Genomic DNA, 22,928 nt, shown 5'->3' with positions numbered 1-22,928 from the left:
CACACACACAGTGGGGTCCAGATTATTGACACCCTTGATAAAGATGTGCAGAAATGACTGTATAAAAATAAATAATTTACATACTGAGCTACATTTTATGCTTAAAGAAATGTTAAATTATTTTATACTAATACAAATCAAATCAAACTTTATTTGCCACATGCGCCGAATACAACAAGTGTAGACTTTACCGTGAAATGCTTACTTACAAGCCCTTAACCAACAGTGCAGTTCAAGAAGAAGAAAATATTTACCAAGTAGGCTAAAATTAAAATGTATAATAAAAAGTAACACAATAACGAGGCTATATACAGGGGGCACCGGTACCGAGTCAGTGTGCAGGGGTACAGGCTAGTTGAGGTAATCTGTACATGTAGGTGGGGTCGAAGTGACTATGCATAGGTAACAAACAAACAGCGAGTAGCAGCAGTGTACAAGTGGGGGGGTCAATGTAAATTGTCCGGTGGCAATTTTTATGAATTGTTCAGCAGTTTAATGGCTTGGGGGTAGAAGCTGTTGAGGAGCCTTTTGGTCCTAGACTTGGCGCTCCGGTACCGCTTGCCATGTGGTAGCAGAGAAAACAGTCTATAACTTGGGTGACTGGAGTCTCTGACAATTTTATGGGCTTTCCTCTGACACGCCTATTATATAGGTCCTGGATGGCAGGAAGCTTGGCCCCAGTGATGTACTGGGCTGTTCAGAGAAAGCGATTTTGTTTATCAATTAATATAATTTCTCATTCTCAAAAAGGTAGGGGTCAAAATTATTAATGTTTCAATACTTCACCTTTTGAGGATAACTGCACTGAGTTTTTTTTTTTTTTTAAGTACTTAAAAAAAAAAAAACATTCATGAGTTGGCGAACACATTGTGAGGGATGCTAGACCATTCCTCCATACATAATCTTTCCAGATCCTTGATATCCTTTGTCTGTGCTTATGGACTGTCCTCTTCAATTCAAACCACTGGGTTTCAAATCCGGAGACTGAGATGGCAATTGCAAAATGTAGATTTTGTGACCAACTAAGCATTTCTTTGTGTGTTTGAGCATACAATATAGCACAGTATTTGAATTATTTTATAGTTATTTTTTCTTACCTTTATCAAGGGTGTCAATAATTTTGGACCAGACTGTCAAAGGATTTTCAGTTTTGTATTTCTTTAGTTAACAGTGATAGGGGAAAGACAGAGGGTGGGGAAAGACAGAGACGTTGTGTCAAACGGCCGGATTCGACCCTATGCAAACACAGTAGACGTGTGCCGGAGGCTGCGGCAATACCGCTAGACCGGCCAGGCCGCATAAACTTGGTTTGTAACTCTCTTCTTGTCTGGGTTCCACAGGAGAACGAACACCTGCAGAAGTTCCAGGTGACGTGGGAGCTGCACAACAAGCACCTTTTTGAGAACCTGGTGTTCTCCGAGCCCATCCTGCACAGCAGTTTACCTGCACTGGTTGCACAGCTGAGGTAAGACTGAGTCGAATGACAAAAAATTCCCACGGGGGGACCAGGATGAATATGTATGAACTTTCCAATGTGTAAGTCGCTCTGGATAAGAGCGTCTGCTAAATGACTTAAATGTAAATGTAAAACAGCCATTTAAGATGAGGATTTCTCTGATGCCATTGAGGTGTATGCTTCTGTGAGGATTATTATATCTTTTTTTTTGTTGATAGTCTCCCTATATAATCCCTTTTTGTTTGTCTTAGTATAGCAAAATCATTAAACCTGGTCTATCCTCAAACCTAAATAGGCCATTGGTATGATAAACTGGCCTAGCTGTGTGTTTCCAATGTTTTCTTTAAAAAAGAATGCCATTTCTGATTAGGCACGGCACGGCCTCCCACGACTCGTATAGCGAGGACATGTACAGAACCCTGCTGGAGAGCTACCAGCAGCTGGAGCAGGAGATGGCCGCCGTGGCTGCCGAGTGGCAGGAGTGTGAGAAGAGGATTGACGACTACGTCGACGAACAGGTACACGCACGCACGCACACACACACACAGACCGAGAGAAACACATCACATACACACAATATCCCTGAACTCAAATAAATGTCAATAACATATTTAACAAATGCATCTCCTTTGAATGGTTTTCTTTTGGTCTCTCTGATGCTTAACAATTTCTCTTTTTGGCAGCTGCTTTTTAAGGTGGAGGGCCAGAATCTCACAAATCAACGGACAGAACCACATAAGTCTTTAATTAGCAAAAATGTAAGGGGTTTATCACGCAACTAAATTTCAAGTAATATAAGACAATTACTGTAGTTATCAGCATTGTCTATCTTTTCATTCCCTAACACTTACCCTATTATTTATGTCATTATTTCTGTAGACCAACAGAGAAAAGATGATTTAGGTACTGTTATTTATTAAAAAGCTGACATGTTTCGACCTCAATCTGTCAAAGCGCATAATTGAAGTCTACCTATTTACAGACTTTGAAAACAAAACAACGGATGCTGAAGGAAGATTGGGAATTCTTTAAACAGAGGAGGTTCATAGAAGAACAGGTATGATGGACAAATAGTCTATAGAAATAGTTGATTTATTTGTGAAACTGGTCAGGCAGATTTTGACGGTGTACCCTTTAAATCTGCTGTACATGAATTTGATTTTGTCTTTGCAGTTAACCAACAGTAAGAAATCTTTAGCTGGTGACAGTAACTTTACAGACACGATGAGAATGCTCTCCTCTCGTCTCAGCATTCCAGACTGTCCAAATTGCAATTATCGAAGACGGTGAGTTTGGAGGATTCATTTTGCTTACAATTTACAGATGGTGTGTTTGTTTATTTGTAGCATGTCTAAATAAAATCCTACCTATTTTTATTTTTTTAACCTATGTGGGTATTATATGACACAAGTCCAATGAGACATTCAAACTTTGTGTGCAGGTATGTTTTTAATCCTCATTTATCAACCCAAAGTAAAACAAACCCATGTTTCTAGCCAGTACCCAGTGTTATTCAGTGACAGGAAAGGAAATGGTGTATACAAGTGTTTAGGATCTCATGAACCACATCAATATAATATATCAACCTTCTGAGATTTTCAGCTCGACCACAAAAACGATGACCTGGAACACCACCACTGGCCACCTGCGACCCAACCTTTGCAAAACCACCTTTTTTAATGAACAACCATCCCTCCTCCCCCAGATGCACCTGCGACGACTGCAGCCTCTCCCACATCCTGACGTGCGGCATCATGGACTCTCCCATTGCCGAGGACCTCCACATCAAGCTGCCGCTTCAGGCCACGGAGCCCCCACAGCACCGGGACTACCTGGCCGAGGTGCACCCCCCCAGTCTGTCCTCCGGGGGCAGCTCAGCCTCTGCTTCGGCCTCCAGCTCGCCCATCACCATACAGCAGCACTCGCGCCTCATAATGCCAGAAGGGGTCGCCACCACCTTGTAAGTCCACCAGGGGTGGCGTGTTCTTTGTTGTAAAAATATGTATTTATTTATTCAGGAGATCATAGCAAATGTATTTTCTAAACAAGACCTGAGTATATAATGTAAAGCAATAAAATATCATAGGAAAAAAACATACAAAAAAAGCAATACATTACAATAATGTTATTTTTTTAAATATTTATATCTATCAAAGATATACATGACTAAAATGCACAAATAATGGCTTTATGAGTTCACGCTAGAGCTGGGACGATCAACTGAAATGATCAACACTGACCACTTATCGTGGCCATTTTGCTATTATCGATCATTACTATTAATAACATATATAGGGCCCTACTAGAGAAGTGTGAAATAAGTTTGCTAATACGGGTAATTGTTAATGGGACAATTGATAGCTACAGCATTCAAAGTAGTAGTTTTAAGGGTAATATTACAAAAAAATAACTGTTGTACATTAATGTTGTTAAATTTATCATTCTTGTGATTCATCCAATTTATCGTGGTGTGGATTTTTTTTGTCCAGATCGCCCGGGACTAGTTCATGCTACCAGTAGGATTTATCACAATATCTAGTTGATGTGGGTATGGTTGTATTTGTTGTGGTTATGGTTACTCTTGTGGTTTATGTAGTTATAACTCTTTTATCAGGTATGTGCTCTCCAATCATGTAATGTCATTTCCTATAATGATTTTTATAATGAAAACATGGCCACTCCTGTTTTGGTATTTACCTCTTCTTCCTCCTCTCCTCGTAGTGGTAGCGACGAGGACGAAGTGCCTCCGCTGTTGGGCAAGTTTGCGGACATCTACCCCATGGGGGGCTATGAGGACCCAGGGGTGGTGGCCAGGATGAACGGCCTGCACAGCGAGCTCAACGGTGGCGGAGAGAACATGGCGCTCAAAGATGAGGTGTGGGTGGTTGACGGCTGCGGGGTGACGTTTACCCTAGTTACAGATCTAGGATCAGCTTCCCCAATCCTAACCTTAGCCATTAGTGGGGGAAATGCTAAACTGGCCCAAGATCAGCATCTGGGACAACTTCACCCTACACCGTGTGTGTGACAGTGCCCTTGATGCAAGTTTGGCATGTTTCTCTGTGCGAAGTACTGGGACAGATTTGATTGTGGAAATGTACTTTGACTCTGACTCATTCCTGCTGCATTTCTCTCTTTCTCTCTCCCATCTCTATCCTCCTCACTCTCCTCTCTCCCTCGGTTTTCTCTCCAATTTCTCTCCCTCTCATCCTCTGCCCCCCTCCTCCCCTCTCTCTCTCTCTCTCTCTCTCTCTTTCCATTCCCCTCACTCTCCCCTCTTCCTCTCTCTCTCTCTCGCTCTTCCCCCCTTCTCTCTCTCTATCCAGTCTCCTGGAGGGAGCAGCAGCAGCAGTAGTTCGTCGGAGGGTGATGAGGAGGAGGCTGACGAGGAGAGCGGCGGGGAGCCTCCGGGCCAGCGGGGGGAGCTTTCGCCAGGGAAGAGCAACAACAGCCCTCCGCCCTACTACCCACAGCATCAGGTACAACCACACTACACAACTAGGGCTTGAGGTAGGATTTGAATCAGGTTAACCTGTGTGCCCCACAGGTTAACCTGTGTGCCCCATGCATTGGAATCCATTCAAACTGAACAGAATCTTTCTCTAGGTATTCTATATCTAGAATACCTAGAGAAAGATTCTGTTCAGTTTGAATGGATTCCAATGCATGGGGCACACAGCCTCTACACAGCCGGTTGTGTATGTCGCCATCTAGCTGAAAATACTTGCACAGTAGTCTTAATGCTGAAAGGAGGAGAAAAAATTACAATCAACACTGGTGGACATGAAGGACAACTCACGGTAGCCATCTTGTTCCTCTCTCATTCCAGGTGGAACAGCACGCCTGCGAGTGCCACGTGTGCAACCAGGACCTGTCCTCCTCCCTTGCCCCCCTGGGCCCAGCCCCCCCCCTCTCCTCCAGCCGGATCCACACACCCCCCTCCGGCCACCACCACCAGTTCTTCACCGGGGGCGACAACCAGAACCCCAGCCACCCGGCCCTCCACCTCTACCCCCACATCCACGGCCACCTGCCCCTGCATAACCTCTCCCACCTGCCCCGGCCCCTGCTGCACCCCACACTCTACCCCAGCCCCCCCCTTTCACACAGCAAGGTGAGTTAACACACACATACCACTAACAACTGTACTAGCTTGAGGTAGATGAAATCTGACCCTGTGAACCCTCATGAATGCTTGACAGATACAGGCTGTGCCCCAATAGTCTTGAAAGGCTTCCTTGTGTCCCTTACTGATCTTACCACTGCTCTGTAAGGTTGTTGATAGGTGAAAGCCATTTCAACAGTCTTGAGGGAGAGGAGACAACAAATGGAAGTCATTCATGGGTATTGGGATACAGCCATAGTCACTTACAGATAGGGCTGGCACGGTTATCGTATAATCATGCAACTGAGTTATGGACAATGACCTATAAAAATTATAATCGTATTAGTACATTCATTTTAGGAGAATGGGGGATTGAACTATGTATAGTTTACCCAATAGCAGTTTTTCATTTTTACATGAAGTGGGTAAAGTTGGTCATCATTTTACGAGCAGTCTGGAGGAGAAGCTGCATTTAAGAATGTTCCAAGCAGTCAAAACCATTTGTTTTTTTAGATGGCTGTGTCACCAAAGCTGTGTTATATTCATTAGGTATGTTGTAGAAATTTTTCAAAGATGCATTATAAGCTCAAAATATTTTTTAATACAATTAACAAAAATGATATAATTGTCACCGCCCTAGTTACAGACACAGTATTGGCTATACTTTCTCTATAAAATTGATGGGGATTTACATGATTTAAGTTTCAGGATATGATTTGAGTGGTAACCTCTCATCCCTCTTAACTGGTCATTTTTCATTGATGGAGTTCATTTGGCATGGCCCGGTACCCTGGGTAGGTGGAGTTTTTGCATTTTAGACCATTCCATTGGTCCTTAAGTGAAATCTCCACCCAACCGTGGCACCGGGCCATGCAAATCGAATTTGCCCATTGATACATTCCCTTCAGGGGATTTACACCATCACAAGGAAGTGATTCAACTCTGTTATACCTTTTTTGGTTGATTATTTCGCTGTAATTGCATGGATATACCACAAGAGGTCGCACTGTATCAAATGAGCTCATATCTACTATGAGGGATTTCAGCTTGGTTATGCCAATCAAATTTATTTATAAATCCCTTATATCAGCTGATGTCACAAAGTGCTGTACAAAAACCCAGCCTAAAACCCCAAACAGCAAGCAATGCAGGTGTAGAAGCACGGGTGTTGTAAAAAGCTGTCACTATTGAAAATATGTTGAGAGACTAGGAGTCCAATAGAGGCAGAGAATCCCAGTGAAGGGAGCTGGCCAGACACAATCAAATCAAACGTTGTCACATGCGCCGAATACCACAAGTGTAGACCTTACTATGAAATGCTTACTTACAAGCCCTTAACCAACAGTGCAGTTCAAGAAGAGTTAAGAAAATATTTACCAAATAAACGAAAGTAAAAAATAATAAAAAGTAACACAATAAAATAACAATAATGAGGCTATATACAGGGGGTACTGGTACTGAGTCAGTGTGCGTGGGTACAGGTTATTTGAAGTAATTTGTACATGTAGGTAGGGGTGACGTGACTATGCATAGATAATAAAAAGTGAGTAGCAGCAGTGTACAAAACAAATGGCGGGGGGGTGTCAATGTAATTAGTCTGGTGGCCATTTTGATTAATTGTTCAGCAGTCTTATGGCTTAGAGGTAGAAGCTGTTAAAAAGTATTGTGGACCTAGACTTGGCGCTCCAGTACCTCTTGCCGTGTGGTAGCAGAGAGAACAGTCTATGACTTGGGTGACTGAAGTCTCTGACAATTTTATGGGCTTTCCTCTGACACCGCCTATTATATAGGTCCTGGATGGCAGGAAAGTTGGCCTTAGTGATGTACTGGGCCATACCCACTACCTTCTGTAGCGCCTTACGGTCAGATGCCGAGCAGTTGCCATACCAGGCAGTGATGCAACTGGTCAGGATGCTCTCTGGTGCTGTTGTAGAACTTTTTGAGGATTTGGGGACCCATGCCAAATCTTTTCAGTCTCCTGAGGGGGAAAAGGTTTTGTCGTGCCCTCTTCACAGTCTTGATGTGTTTGGATTATGGTAGTTCGTTGGTGATGTGGACACCAAGGAACTTGAAACTCTCGACCCGCTCCACTACAGCCCCGTTAATGTTAATGGGGGCCTGTTCGGTCCGCCTTTTCCTCTAGTCCACGATCAGCTCCTTTTGTCTTGCTCACATTGAGGGAGAGGTTGTTGTCCTGGCACCACACTGCCAATTCTCTAACCTCCTTCCTGTAGGCTGTCTCATCGTTGTTTGTGATCAGGCCTACCACTGTTGTGTCGTCAGCAAACTTAATGATGGTGTTGGAGTCATGTTAGGCCACGCAGTTGTGGGTGAACAGGGAGTACAGGAGGGAACTAAGTACACACCCCTGAGGGGCCCCAGTGTTGAGGGCAGACGTGGCAGACGTGTTGTTCCATACCATTACCACCTGCGGCGGCCCATCAGGAAGTCCAGGAACCAGTTGCAGAGGGAGGTGTTTAGTCCCAGGGTCCTTAGCTTAGTGATGAGCTTCGTGGGCACTATGGTGTTGAACTCTGCGCTGTAGTCAATGAACAGCATTCTCACATAGGTGTTCTTTTTGTCCGGAGACGGCAAGGGCGGTTCGTCACTCCAGTGTCTTGCCATTCACCTTCGCATCCCTGAGCCATGCTACACTTATTCATTAGACCTTCTGAAGAGATGAGTCTTCAGTAAAGACTCTATAGGAGGAAGCCCTGCCTCCAGTTGTTTGCTTAGAAATTCTAAGTACAGTAAGGAGGCCTGCGTCTTGTGAATGTAGCGTACGGTAGGAGCCCATGTAGTGCTTTGTAGGTTAGCAGTAAAACTTTGAAATCAGCCCTAGCCTTAACAGGAAGCCAGTGTAGAGAGGCTAGCACTGGAGTAATATGATGACATGTTTTTGTTCTAGCCAAGATTCTAGCAGCCGTGTTTGACACTAACTGAAGTTTATTTAGTGCTTTATCCGGTTAGCCTGAGAGTAGAGCATTGCAGTAGTCTAATCTAGAAGTGACAAAAGCATGGCTTAGCGTTTCTGTATAATTTTTGGACAAAGTTTCAGATTTTTGCTATGTTAGGAAGATTGAAAAAAGCTGCCCTTTAAATATTCTTGACATGTTCTTCATAAGAGAAGTCAGGATCCAGAGTAACGCCGAGGTCCTTCAGTTGTATTTGAGACGACTGTACAACCAACAAGATTGTCAGATCAAACTTAGAACTCTTCTATTCTGTTCCTAGCCTATCCCCCTTGCCCCCACGTCGAGCCACACAGGGCCCAAGCAGCAGGCCTTCAGCCCCTCCCTACCGGACCATGTCTACCAGAACTGCTTTGGTGGCGGCGCTGGCGACTGGAACAACTCGCTGCAGTGCCTCTCGCTCAAGTTCGAGAACATCTGCGACGCTGCCATGATGAAGAATTGGAACCCATCAGTGCTGCTGCAGGAGCCCCTGCCAGGTGAGAACATACCTCTTCATCTAGCCCATGGACGACCAACCTTCCTCCTGGAGAGCTGGTGTAGGGTGAAATTGCCCCTTGACGCTGGTACTGAGTCCGTTTCGCATTTTCCACACAAATGGTTACAGTTAAGATTGGGGGAAGGGAAGCTGATCCTAGATCTGTGAGGGAACTTCACCACGGAGCTAGCTATCATACTGCAGACTTTCACTACAAAACCTAATATAGCCCACCTGATTCTACTAATCAGCTGCTCACAAAGAATAATTCATCTTAATTATTAATTAATAGCTTAATCAGATGTGGTACAACGGGGCTGGAGCAAAAGCCTGCATACCAAGTAGTTCTCCAAGAGGAAGATGATTCATCCATCCCAAATGTAGGCTAAAGGAGGAGCTGCTCATTTTATTTCAGCTCCCAGCTCCATTGCCTGCAACTGCATCAAATTAAATTGTATTTGGCAAATACGCCAAATACAACAGGTGTAAACCTTACAGTGAAATGCTTAATTACAAGCCCTTAACCAACAATGCTTTAAGAAGTTAAGAGAAAAAAATAAATAATAATTGATGAATAGAAAATGAAGGTAATGAATAATTAAACAGCAGTAAAATAAAAAGCGAGGCTATATACAGGGGTTACTGGTACAGAGTCAATGTGCTGGGGCACCGGGTAGTTGAGGTAATATGTACATCCAGGTAGCTATGGTAATATGTACATGGTAATATGTACATGTCTGCTCTTGTAGTAAGAGGCCCCATTCGACTCCCATTTCAGCCTCCTTCCCCCAGCTCCTCCTCCTTCTGTCGGATCAGTGTCTTTGTCCGAGGGGTGTGGTGTGACTTGGTCTCTGTAGTTTATACAAGGATGGGTCCCAACAAGGTTCAGTGTTGTGTGTTTTGGCTCTATGAAGTAGAATTGTTCCTCCCTCGTGCCATAGAATTCAATGTACACTTGAACTCTGTATACAGTGAGAGCCATCCTTATTGTTTGTGTCCGATGTTCCTTCTCACCCATCTAAATCTTTGGACTTACACAGGATCTTACACATGCAGTTAACTCTTGTTCTTCAATTGTTTTTCGCCAGGCCGTCCTTGTAAATAAGAATTTGTTCTTAATTGACTTGCCTGGTTAAATAAAGGCTAAATAAATACAAATAAAATGTTTGTCTTCATCTCCAGGGGACATGCTGGGATCACCCCACCACCCTGACGTGCCCCTCCCCCCGCCCTCCTCCTCCAGCTATGGTGACCACGCCCACACCGCCTCGGCCGAACCCACCTCCCTTCACCTCCTCCCACCCTCGCCGTCGGAGCAGCAACAGCCCCTGCCCAGGGAGAGGAAGAACGGCGCCAAGAAGAAGTGTCTCTACAATTTCCAAGATGCCTTCCTGGAGGCCAACAAAGTGGTGATGGCCACCTCTGCCTCCACCGCCTCAGTCTCCTGCATGGCAACCACTGTCCAGTCAAGTAATAATCACATCCAAGTTTCATCTAAAAGACCCAACTCCTTAGGTAAAACTGAGGAGGAGGAGCGCAGCTTAGGGCTAGTCCGATGGCACACTGCTACGTTCCAATATCCATACTAGCACACCACCACATGCCCGATACATTTGGTTCATTCTAAAGTTGTCAGCATGCTTCATAACCAAACTAGTGTGCTCGTGTGCTCCTTTATAAGACCTTCGCTTGAACATAATTTTTCTTTTAAAGCAGCAGTAGTACTGTTTGTCCTTTTTGAGACGTTGTAGTCAGAATTAATCTAACTCAAGAAATCTGTCATTCATTTTGATATTTTTGCAGAGGTCTTAGTTGCGCAATTTTACATTTAACTAAGATGTTTGGTGCAATATTACTCAATGAAAAGTATGTCGTAGAAGGACAGCAAAGACTTTTGAAGAATCCCTACTGTTGACCAATCACAAACAAAGGGGCGTAGACTTCAGCTACCGACTTCGGCTATCGACTTCGTTTTGTACTTATGTGATAAAATGGGGGGGAGGGGTGCTTACGGCTAGCAGTCACTAGCCGCAAGGCTGCGTCTCAATGGCCTGAATTAGCTTCTTCTCCTTGATCTGTACTGATGTGACAGGAAAGCTGCCTGAGAAAGGGAAAGTGTTGTGTTTGCAGCAATGATTGTAATTTAACATGTTCCAAATACAGAATATACAAGCAGAGGTCAGAATATACCTGATGACCCAAAAACATGGGTCTGACTTACTGTAAATGTATTTCCTTCATTGAGGCATTTAAGATGACTTCTTGTGAATTGTCTCCGATCTTCACTAACCAGCTGCTGAATGTGCATCATTTCATATGCATTTTTTTTTTTTTTCTGTCTCTGCCAGGTGATGTATTTCACAATATAGGTAAAGAGGACCATAGGCAACAACCTGGCCCCATCGCCCCTAGGAATAGCCCCACAGGCCTGGCCTCCCTCTCTCAGCTCTCGTCTGGCCCAGCCCTGCCTCCTGCCCCTGGCCCCACCGCCCAGCACCACTACCCCAGCATGGGCTCGCAGCCCTTCCCAACGACTCCCACCACGGCCCCAGGCTTCATGGAGGCCCACCACCAGGGCATGTGCTTGTCCCCAGCCGAGCCACCTGACGCCGCACCAGCCGACGGGGCCATTAGCGCCCCGCCCAGCGTGTGCAGGTCAGTCCCTTGTTTAAGTTTTCTTTTATCACAAATCTAAGATCAGATTAACCTACTCCTGATACTAACATTGACCAGACCAAGGCCTGTATAGTGTGTCCAATCAAAAACGCATTGTGTAGATAATCCTGTAAGGAAAACAATGGGCCAAACCTTATGTCTCTATCATAATCTGTGTGAAGAAAGGTAAGACATTTGGGCGACTAAATCAATGGAGGCCAGATGAAAAAAGGTGGTCAAGAATTTGGAAAATAGCTTTGCGTCAGCTAGGCTAGATGCTGTGCGAGAATTAAGGCTACCGTGACAGGCTAATGACATTCATCTTTCTTCTCAAATCCGGAGAATGTTAAACAATAGAGGTAAGATGTATATTGAATTTGAGACATGACATGTAGTACTTTCATATTTTAGTATACGCTGTTAATATGAACATGTCATGTCTCAAATAAACAAGCATATCTCTGTGAAATGTCAACGGAGCACTGGGCGTGCTGCAAGCTTTTTATTTTTAATATTGCCCATGAATTGAAATCTGATCCTGTATCAGTTGATTAGGCAAAACATCTGCCTACTACCTCTCCATGGCTATATTGGAGAGCATTGAATTGTAACCACCCACTGTTGCTTTGAGTGGGCTTCTAAACAACTAGGTCTTACTCATAACCACAACATTGGAAGCCCATCGCTCCCTTCTATACTCCATAAAATGTATGTCAACGTTACTTTCCAATGGGCATACCGAGAGGCCAAACTGATCAGTCTTACTGAAACATGGTTAGATGCCAAGTCATTGACTCAGAACTGAGCTTTGTCGGATTCAGAACACCATACAGGCATGACATTGACATGGGGAAAAGCACGGAGGCAGGGTTTGCATTTATGTCAACCAGGCATACAGCAGATCTGCCCATATCCTGAGCCCTATACTTTGAATGTGGTTTGAGGAGTTAGTGAGGCAACTTTGGTCAACTGTGTTCCAACTGTAAATAACCGGTCATATGAATGTGGCTAAGCTTTTAGCCATGTACATTTCTATGGCAACGAGTCCTTCAGAACTAACTTGTTCCGGGTCAGGCCAACTCCATTTACTCTGAATGAAGTGTGGTTGGAGGACCAATGAAATCATATATTCCCTCCCTCTCTGAAAGATTGCATCATCATCCCCTTGGCCCCCGGTCTAAGGCACTGCATCTCATTGCAAGAGGTGTCACTACAATCCCTGGTTCGAATCCAGGCTGTATCGCATCCGGCCGTGATTGGGAGGCCCATAGGGCAGCGTACAATTGGCCCAGCGTCGTCGGGATTTGGCTGGGTAGGCCGTCATTGTAAATAAGAATCTGTTCTAAACCGACTTGCCTAGTTAAATAAAATAAAAAATGTGTAGATCACTGACTAAATATTGTATTAAACAGTGTTTTTTGTGTTAAAAAATATAGTAATGTTAAAATACCTAGCACATTTATTAATGACAGAATGCGTTTGAAACATCACACCTTTTTGTATGACTTACTTAATACAATTATTTTAGATAAAAGCTGCTGTTGCATTGATAAGCACACCAAAGACAACATTAAATCGTCGTTACAATACGTAATAAAAGACCGACAGCACTTCTAGCGGCCAATTTCACACTAGAGCCTGCTGAATTTCCAAGATAACTTGACTCGCCCATCGATTTAGATTTTTCAGCGTTGTCTCAATCAAGAGTTCGGCGTTCGACTCGCCACGTGCGACATGCATGCACTGATGCAAGCCTCCTAGAGTTAGCGGCAGGCAGACGAGCGCAATATCCACTGTCGTAGTATGAATGAAGTCTCAGCTGGAATGTGAAGCTAACTGAAGTTGGCTAGCTTTATAAAAGCCTGAGTAGATCTAGCTTCCATCGTCGTATATTGTACCACTCTGGAATCGCACTGCTCATCAGATGTGGTGCTACTATCCCGCTCCTTCACACCAAAGTACCGGCCCCGTGAATTCGGTCAGTTCTTTATCATTCTTGTTATTAATTGCACAGCAGATGTAATCACGTCATGCGTGCACCGCATAGTCAAAATCACCTGACTCCCCGATTTTTATTTTAGACTGGGTGGTTTTCAACAGCGGTACTCTCAAAGACTCTTGCTTCTTATCAGCAATATGTTACATGTTCAACAAGGGGTAGTAAAACACCAGTCTATTCAGAAGGCTCCTCTAAGCACCTAGGCTCTTAATGCAGTCCACCTCATTCCAGCCTTTCGAAATAAACTACAGAGAGGGAGTAGTCTATAAATCAGTCAAAACAGTGGAATGACACATCCAGTGCAGTGCTGCAAGACTGCTTTGACAGTACCGATTGGACTGTTTTCTCAGAAAATGCCACACTGGATGAAACTTTAGAGGCTTTGTCTGATTACATACCTTTTTTTGAGGATACAGTGGTCCCTTCAAAATAAGCAAAAAGGGTTACATAGAGAAGGGTGAAGGACTATACCAGGATGGAAAGATGAGGGGTACTTGGAAGGGTCTAAAACTTCTCTAGACTACCAACTAACCACACTGAGCTCAATGTCCATTCAAAAGAACATTCTATTGGGTTTGCCGAGAGTTTGAGCTCTTTTTATTTTAGGTTTGGTAGTCTGGACTTTAGTACTGAGGAGGATGAGCTGTTGTGAAATGTTATCTTTAGCACAAAGGGAAGCTGATTTGGTTATAGAGGAAGTAGATGTTGATAGGGTATTACATCTAATATCAGAAAACAAAGCTACTGCTCCAGATAATTTCTCCAACTTAAATTCTGTCACAAGGAATTGTCAGGTGTGTTCTGTGAGCTGTTCAAACGCTCACTGAGGGAGCATACAGTACCAGCTCTGTAGAAATCATCCATCGTATGCCCAGTACCCAAGAAGAGCCGCTCTGCTGTCCTCAGCGATTACCACCTTTATTTTTTAATTTAAATGTTTTATTTAACTGGGCAAGTCAGTTAGGAACATTCTTATTTAAAATGACGGCCTACCCCAGCCAAACCCGGATGACGCTGGGCCAATTGCGGGCAGCCCTTTGGGACTCCCAATCACGGTCGGATGTGATGCAGCCTGGATTCGAACCAGGGACTGCAGTGCCTTAGACGGCTGCGCCTCTCGGGAGCCCTTGTTACGTTAACGCCTGTCATAATGAAACGTTCTGAGTGTTTGGTTCTCTCCCACATACAAAATGAGGTTTGAGGCATTGTAGACCCCCTTCAATTTGCCTACAAGCAACGGAGTGGACAAGGTTCTTGTTCCTACTGTACCACACATTGCCAAGTCCTATGCCTAGATGGTGTTTGTGGCCTTTTCCAGTGCTTTTAGCAGTATACAGCCATATCTAATGGTCAAACTTTTGAATATGAACCTAAGTCCAAAACTCATTCTGTGGATTTTATATTTTCTGTCAAATAGACCACCGTGGGTGGGATTCATTGGTGAGTGCAGGACAGGGCTCAATCATCTCTCCTGTCCTGTTTACACTATACAGATGACTGTAGGAGCACCTGCCCTGAGAACATACGGTACATAAAATACTCAGATGACACTGCTAATCTTGGCACATCTGATTCGGATGACCTGATTCAGTCCACAGTGGACAAGTTTGACATCTGGTGCTGAAATCTGAATGACCAAAGACCTAATCATAGACTTTGGGAAACAACCATCAAGCTGATTGCTCCAAGTCAATCACCATCGGTACAGTAGTTAATAACAAGCTGAACTTTGGAGCCAACTGTGGGCCAGTGTTATCTAAATATCAATCCAGACTGTACTTCCTTCGTAAACTTAGAAGGCCTAATGTATAAATCTGTTCTAGTCCTTTTACAGATTGTTTTATTGAGCCAGTCTTCACATTTAGTGTTGTTGCCTGGTTTGGCTCCCTCACATGGGAAAGTCAGATTACCCTAGAGAGAGTTGTACAGGTCAGTGGTAAGATTGTAGGAAGAAGGTAAAAGGCTCTCCGGTGCACAGGTAAGCGGGGTAAAGAAATCATTTAGGATCTTACACATCCACTGGACAGCCAATATGCAGTACTGCCATCAGGGAACAGACTCTTTACCTCTTTAAAGCCAAGCGCACTACTAACAGTTTTGTATCAGTACTGCTTTTCAGTGAAAAATGTATTTGTGTGACTTACAGTATGTTTATTGTTTAGCTTGTGTAGCACTGCTCTTTAATGAAATTGATGTTTGTGCCTTACAAATGCTTACAAGGTATATGCAAGATAAATGTATCAGTCATGTGTGAACGTTGTTTATATGTTTACTATACATCTTTATCTTATCCGACTTGCCACAATTGGAACCAGTTTATTTGACAGTACAGAAAGTTCAAAATATTTATTGGTTAACTTCACCTACCGGTATTTCAGCTACTACATATTGGCATGACATTGACATTTTGACCTTGGCGTTTGACCCCTTCTAGTGACCCCGAGTGTGAGGGCCACCGTTGCGAGGGAAACGGGGCGTACGACCACCAGGGCTACGACGGCGAGGAGAGCCAGGACGAGGACAGCTGCTCGGAGCACAGCTCTTCCACCTCCACCTCCACCAACCAGAAGGAAGGGAAGTACTGCGACTGCTGCTACTGCGAGTTCTTCGGGCACGGCGGGGTAAGACATGCACACATGCGCGCACATGCATATACTCGTACTATTATGAGTATATTACTATGTATCAACTTGTGGAATAGTGAGAAACAGAAGTCTGTAATAGTGTTTTATGATGTAGTCTGACATTTTGTGGGATACAGAATCTAAATCTTTACTAGAACGGCCTGTTGGACACTGTCTAGCCAGCAGCTGAACGAGCCTAGTCTGGAGAGATGGCACTTTAAATAGCACTTCTGATTAGGTCCCCAACACATTTTACATTGTATAGCGGAAACTCACCCCAGATAGTATTGGGTGCTCTGATGAATTCAACACACAATTCAACTCAAACTACCAGAATAATCTAAACCCTATTTCCTTGTTTCCTCCCCTAGCCCCCGGCGGCGCCCACCAGCCGCAACTACGCGGAAATGCGCGAGAAGCTGCGCCTAAGGCTGACCAAGCGGAAGGAGGAACAGCCCAAGAGGGAGGAGCAGCCGGCCGTGGTGGAGCGCGACAGTGGTGCCGACGGCATGGAGGACCACCGGCGGGTGGAGGACCTGCTGCAGTTCATCAACAGCGCCAGTGACAACAAGCCTGCCTCCAGCTCCAAGGCTGCAAAGCGGGCCCGCCACAAACAGAAGAAGGTAGTGGTTTAAAGCGTTTTACAACATTTTGTTTGAAGTGTTACCCATTTTTGTTTCGACGACAGTGTCGTGATTTAAAATGTCACTTTGAAAGTAATAGTTCACCCCAGCTGACGTCAAAAGTGGTCTACTGATAATCCAGACATGATATGTTTTAGTATTTGATTTTGGGCTGAACTATAACCCTTCAAGTTGTAATTTTAACATTGGTGCTAAGGACTTAGTTCAAATAGGGAGTTGGGTCAAACCAAAGTTGTATTTTTTTGTTACTAAATGAAGTAACGGACCAACTGGATATGAACTGTCTGTGTGTGTCTCAGATGGAAGAGAAGGTGCGTCTGGAGGCGGAGGCCCGCGAGCGGGAGGAGGATCAGGTGCAGCAGCTCCTGGAGGAGGAGCAACGGCGGCGGGAGGAGGAGGAGGCCCTCCAACGGGAACTCCTCCGCCTGCAAGAGCTGCAGCACCTCCGCTCCGCCAAGAAGAAAAAGGAGAAAGCCAAGGAGCTCGCCGCCCCCGTACCGCAGAACAACCCCCAGCCCCTCAAACAGACGGCCCAGAACGTCCTAGAGAACCTCCGCAACGGCAAGAGCCAGCTCCTGCACAGCCTCATGCGCCTCCCTGGCCACAAGGATCCCAGAGTGGAGCACCGACCCCAGCCCCGGCCTCCCCCCTCACAGCACAGTCCAAAGAACAGCAGGGAGAAAGCCCCTACTCCGGCCCCCTTCACCCCAAATGCCCCCAACTTCCCAGCCCCCTTCCTTCTTAACGGCACCTCCGTTGCACCCCAAACGACGGAGACCAATGGCAAAGCCAAGCCAAAACAGCAGCAGCCAATCAGGCAAACCGCCAGCGAGACAACGATGGTCAAGAAAGCCCCAGAGGCGACCACCACTAACAGTACACCACAACTACCACCAGATGTCAAAGTGACCCGGCCCAGGCTTCCCGCTGAAGACCCGGTCGTCCCTCTGGCACCGGGACCCAGGAAGGAGGAGAGGAACAACGGGAAAAGGCAGCACCATCAGCAGTCGGCAAGCCAGGTGAAAGATGAGAGGAGCCGACCCTTGTTGGAGCCCTCCCCACCCCCTGCCTCGCAGACGGAGCAGCCCCAGCAGAACGGCAAACCCCTCAGCGCAGAATCCCCCCAGCCCAAGGCCAAGGCCAAGAAGAACAAGAAGAAGAAGGCTGACAAGACAAACAACTCAATAGGTCAGCATGATATGCTAGGTTATGCTGTGCAGTTTTATTTATCCCTGTAGGATGGTTAGTTTCAGGGCTGCAGAAGTGTTTCAGGCACATACAACATCCAGAGATAATATTGAGACGGGGACATTTACATTTGTTACGTTGGCATTTTGTGACCGAGTGTTCTCTTATTGCAGATGATGTTTTCTTGCCCAAAGACATTGATCTGGACAGTACTGACATGGACGAGACTGAGAGGGAGGTGGAGTATTTCAAAAGGTACGGGCACTTGACTCTTCCTTTGCATTGATTACATAAAGCTTCTTTTTTTTGTTGAAAAAATTGCTTAAACGATCTGTCCGGAAGCTTAGTTGCAAAGTGTTTAAATTGAATCTAGCTTGAAGTGAAGCTGGATGCTTTATATGCAGAATCTATTATGTGAATCAATTTATCATTAAATCCCCCAAAACTATTAAAACAAATTACTTGTATTCCTAAGCTTATGATTATGGGTGTGGAGAGGACTAGGGGTGTACCCCAATAATATCTATTTTCCCCTAAAGTGTGCACCTGTTCACTACTTCCCACAAATGTAAAAGCATTGGATTGGTGGAGTCCTTTCAAATCCGTGAAGGGAAGAGAACAAATGCACACTTTGGGAGGAAGGAAAGATAATTGGTACTTAGCTTGAGCGTACTTCCCTCCTCCAGATGCCCCTAGTGAAAAGCGTTGCATGGAGTGGATCTTTAACTCCCCATCTCTCTCCCTCCCTTCCCAGGTTCTGCTTGGATTCCGCCAGGCAGACCCGACAACGGCTGTCCATCAACTGGTCCAACTTTAGCTTGAAGAAAGCAACGTTCGCCGCCCACTGATGGGACCTCGCGTAGGACAAAGAAAAAGAGACTGTGGCAGGAAGCAATCAGCACCCCCCCCATTCAAACTGCTACCACAGACCCCGTCATCCCGTAGCCCTGCTGTGCCCAAATGGCGCACACCCACGCTGCCTTGTTCTTTGTTGCTGTGCGGTTCTACCATGAACCCATCCTCCGGGCTGATCCTCAAGCAGAACTCTGAGAGAGAGAAAAAGAATTACATTAAATGACACACAAAAGAATAATCACAAAATGCTACTTTCTACCTGGTTTTGTTTTTGTTGCTCGTTTGTGTGTTTTTAGTCTGAGGGGCATTTCTCTTGACTTAAAAAGCCATGTTCTGAAATGCATTTTCTTTTCTTTTTTGCCGGACTCTTAGTCAAAAGATCCTTACTATGTATGCTTTGTGAAAACAGACACACATGGGAAAAAAATTGGAGGAAAAAAAGATATCTGATGAATTAAAGCCTTTCATTCAGTTACTGTGGCTTACTATCCCCTTGTTACCCACGATTCCTAGCACGGCATCTCATTCAGATAACTGACAAGGGAATGAATGGGCATGGTCTGCCATACTCTCCCCTGCCCCCAACAACTCTCACTTGACTGAGAGGAACTTGGCTTAATACTTGACAACGTTCTTTTTTTTATTTTTTCAATTTCATTTAACAAAATCGATAAGTGTACCAGTTACAGTTTTTATTTTGTTTTCTTTCCTATTTTTGACTTGTATCCAGCTTGTATCACAATACTTTCAGAATGAAATTGAAGAAAAGAACAATGCACACTATCAATCTGTTATAGAGTGTATATTGTATTAACACTGAAGCCAAACTGGCTACCTTTTAACATATTGTTAAGTAATATTAAAATCTTATCTTTCTTTTTTGAAAGATGGAATACAGTAGTATGGCAGGATGTGTGTGTCTTGTGTCTGTGCTTATTTCATTGGTAGTGCATCTTTAATGCAGTGGATGGGGGGGTGTATTTAGTTTCATTTAGGAGTATTTTTGTAACTTAATGTTCCCCAAATTTATAGAGGAGGTCCATTCTCCCCTTCGTACCTGGATTGTAAATCATACCCATCTGCACATTATACACTGAAATAGATTCTAGAGAGGTGTAGGCTTATTGGTTAAGTAAGAAGATGCTGTAGCACTATCATCCCCTCGATACTAAGTGACTTTAACTGTTCACCATTACCTTCTACCCCAAGGTGAGTAATATTTACTGGTTGTGCTTTCAGGGAACGTTTGGCCTATAAAAACATCACTGATACTTCTCCATTTGGGGTGTGCAGCCACACTAGATGATGGGACGGTGAGTCACCTGGAGGACCGGGTGCTTTCCGGGTTATCCACCACTGATTGTAGTCAGTCAGTCACATGATCAATCGGTAGTGGAGCTATGACTGAGTCCTGTGGGACCCCACGTTCTCAAAGCAGTGACTGAAAAGGTAAGGGACTGACTTGACTGTCATATGTCAGTCAGTGGTGAAATATGTGTATGTTATTTGCCCTCAGTCCTCCCAGAAGAACATAAGTAGCTCAGACTCCTCGATGCTCACAGAACCCTGGTGAAAGCGTGGTTGATGAAGGTTTTCCTTTGCAGGGTAAATGGGTGATGTGTGTTTGTGGAATAATGTGGTAGTCTGGTAGAAATGAAGGTCCTAGATGCCTACATACCAAACTAATGTGTGATACTGTTGGCATTGTCTGAGCCTCTTACTATATTTACTCTAAATGTAGTTTTTTGTGGGAACATGCCTTAAGAAAGTATTCACACCCCTGACTTTTTCCACATTTAGTTGTTTCGTCCTGAATTTAAAATTGATTAAATTTAGATTTGTTTTTGTCACTGGCCTACACACAATATCCCATAATGACAAAGTGGAATAGTTTTTAGAATTTTATTACAAATGAATTAAAAATTAAAAGCTGAAATGTCTTGAGTTAAGTATTCAACCCCTTTTTTATAGAAAGCCTAAAGTACAGGAGTAAAAATTTTCTTAAACAGAGAGTTTAATTGCTGTGATAGACTGAGGATGGATCAACAACATTGTAATTACTCTACGATACTAACCTAATTGACAGAGTGAAAAAAGGGAAGCCTGTACAGAACATGCAAAACATCCTGTTTTCAAGAAGGCACTAAAGTAATACTGCAAAAAATGTGGCAAAGCAATTCACTTTTTGTTAAGTGTTTGGGGTGATTCCATAAACACATTACTGAGTACCACTCTCCATATTTTCAAGCATAGTGGTGGCTGCATCATGTTATGGGCATGCTTGTAATTGTTAAGGACTGGGGAGTTTTTCGGGATAAAAAAGAAACAGAATGGTGCTAGGCTAAATCCTAGAGGAAAACCTGGTTCAGTCTGCTTTCCACCAGACACTGGGAGATGAATTCACTTTTCAGGAGGACAATAACCTAAAACACAAAGCCACATCTACACTGGAGTTGCTTACCAAGAAGACAGTGAATGTTCCTGAGTTAAATCTGCTTGAAAATGTATGGCAAGACTTGAAAATGGTTGTCTAGCAATGATCAACAACCAATTTGACAGAGCTTGAAGAATTTTGAAAAAAAGAATGGGAAAATAATGTACAATCCAGGTGTGCAAAGCTCTTGGAGATTTATCCAGAAAGACTCACAGCTGTAATCGCTGCCAAAGGTGATTCTAACATGTATTGACTCAGGGGTGTGCTAATTTGCAAAAATGTATAAGAACATGTTTTCACCTTGTCATTATGTAGATGGGTAAGAAAAAACAACAATTTAATCAATTTTCAATTAAAGCTGTCACACAACAAAATGGGGAATAAGTCAATGAGTATGAATACTTTCTGAAGGCACTATATGTCCAGTTAACATGCCTAAAACAAAAGCAGTAAACATTCATAGGGGTCTCAGGAGGATGTGCTCTTTAAATGACAAACCACCTGATTTTAATCCCCCAATGGCAACCCCCATTCATTTTATTTTCTCTTTCAAATGACACCTACAAAAAGGGAACTTTTTGAGGCTATATGTCATCTTCTGAACTTCCTTTGTCTTTTGTTTAGCATCCTGCCAAGCGCCACAGTGCGCGGTTGAGCAAGCACCCTCGATGTCACATGACACCAAGTGAGATTAATTCAACAGTGCTTGATTATCTGAGCTCATTTCCATATGAATAGATAGACAAACTACTTATTAGGTAGATAAGCTCACTGTTTTACTGTATGAGTGACTGCACATTTACACTAAGGGTTCACACAGGAATGAGGTCACAGTGACACAATAACCAGAATGTACTTCCTGTGAGGCAGACTTGTGTCTGCTACAGTTCAGTTTGGTAACACCAACTTAAAACTGACAGGTATAAGGCTTTATAACTTGTTATAAGCATGTATGAGCCTTTTTGATGTTGTAGTATAAGGATAAAAAATATGTTATGTCAATCTTTGTAGCAAATTTTCAACTGCCTCAAATGACTAATGGACCAGACATGTTTATGACAAGTCTTACAATGCATTATGACCGCATTATAATGCATTGTAAGTAAAGTGTTCTCATGACATTATATACTCATCAAATACAGTTATTTTAGCCCATAAACTTAACTCTTAAAACGACCTACCTCTTTAAAGAGTATCTTAAATAAATCCCACAGCACTTGTCTTTTCCTACTTTGATGATAACTACTTTGTTGGGGGAAAATGTAGTTGCTACGATTGTCATATGTTGTCTCACCTAGCTATTTTAAGATTAATACACTAATGTAAGTCACTCTGGATAAGAGTGTCTGCTAAATGACTAAAATTTAAATGTAAAACAAGTCGGAGTGACTTAATCAAACATTTCACGCTGAAGAGGAATTGAGTAACAATGACATTAACAGTAGGACATTCTCCCTTATTGCTTGCTTCCTCATATTTTTCAAGAATCAACTGTTCTTATCACAGATGGGTTTCACA

The 22,928-nt window shown here is 43.8% G+C and overlaps 1 protein-coding gene across 2 annotated transcripts in view; it reads left to right on the top strand.

Annotated features, from left to right (window-relative positions):
* LOC139578881 (protein FAM193A-like) overlaps positions 1 to 19,887 on the top strand; it is a 36,018-nt gene extending 16,131 nt beyond the window's left edge. The window contains exons 7-23 of one of the 2 annotated variants that reach the window (XM_071406990.1): positions 1,341 to 1,465; positions 1,827 to 1,974; positions 2,140 to 2,214; positions 2,439 to 2,513; positions 2,630 to 2,742; positions 3,162 to 3,416; positions 4,178 to 4,331; positions 4,783 to 4,935; positions 5,286 to 5,570; positions 8,796 to 9,012; positions 10,194 to 10,481; positions 11,360 to 11,666; positions 16,100 to 16,286; positions 16,661 to 16,912; positions 17,233 to 18,121; positions 18,295 to 18,376; positions 18,876 to 19,887. In XM_071406990.1, coding sequence (XP_071263091.1) covers positions 1,341 to 1,465; positions 1,827 to 1,974; positions 2,140 to 2,214; positions 2,439 to 2,513; positions 2,630 to 2,742; positions 3,162 to 3,416; positions 4,178 to 4,331; positions 4,783 to 4,935; positions 5,286 to 5,570; positions 8,796 to 9,012; positions 10,194 to 10,481; positions 11,360 to 11,666; positions 16,100 to 16,286; positions 16,661 to 16,912; positions 17,233 to 18,121; positions 18,295 to 18,376; positions 18,876 to 18,969 — 3,699 coding nt within the window. In that variant the 3' untranslated portion in view covers positions 18,970 to 19,887. Of the gene's footprint in view, positions 1 to 1,340; positions 1,466 to 1,826; positions 1,975 to 2,139; positions 2,215 to 2,438; positions 2,514 to 2,629; positions 2,743 to 3,161; positions 3,417 to 4,177; positions 4,332 to 4,782; positions 4,936 to 5,285; positions 5,571 to 8,795; positions 9,013 to 10,193; positions 10,527 to 11,359; positions 11,667 to 16,099; positions 16,287 to 16,660; positions 16,913 to 17,232; positions 18,122 to 18,294; positions 18,377 to 18,875 lie in introns of both variants that reach the window. The other variant, XM_071406989.1, reaches the window with a different exon arrangement.
* Positions 19,888 to 22,928: the final 3,041 nt, after the last annotated feature.

The sequence above is a fragment of the Salvelinus alpinus genome, chromosome 6 (assembly GCF_045679555.1).
Source record: "Salvelinus alpinus chromosome 6, SLU_Salpinus.1, whole genome shotgun sequence".
Lineage (NCBI taxonomy): Eukaryota > Metazoa > Chordata > Actinopteri > Salmoniformes > Salmonidae > Salvelinus > Salvelinus alpinus.
Note: the sequence above shows the minus strand (reverse complement) of the source record. Positions and strands in the feature narration are given on the sequence as shown.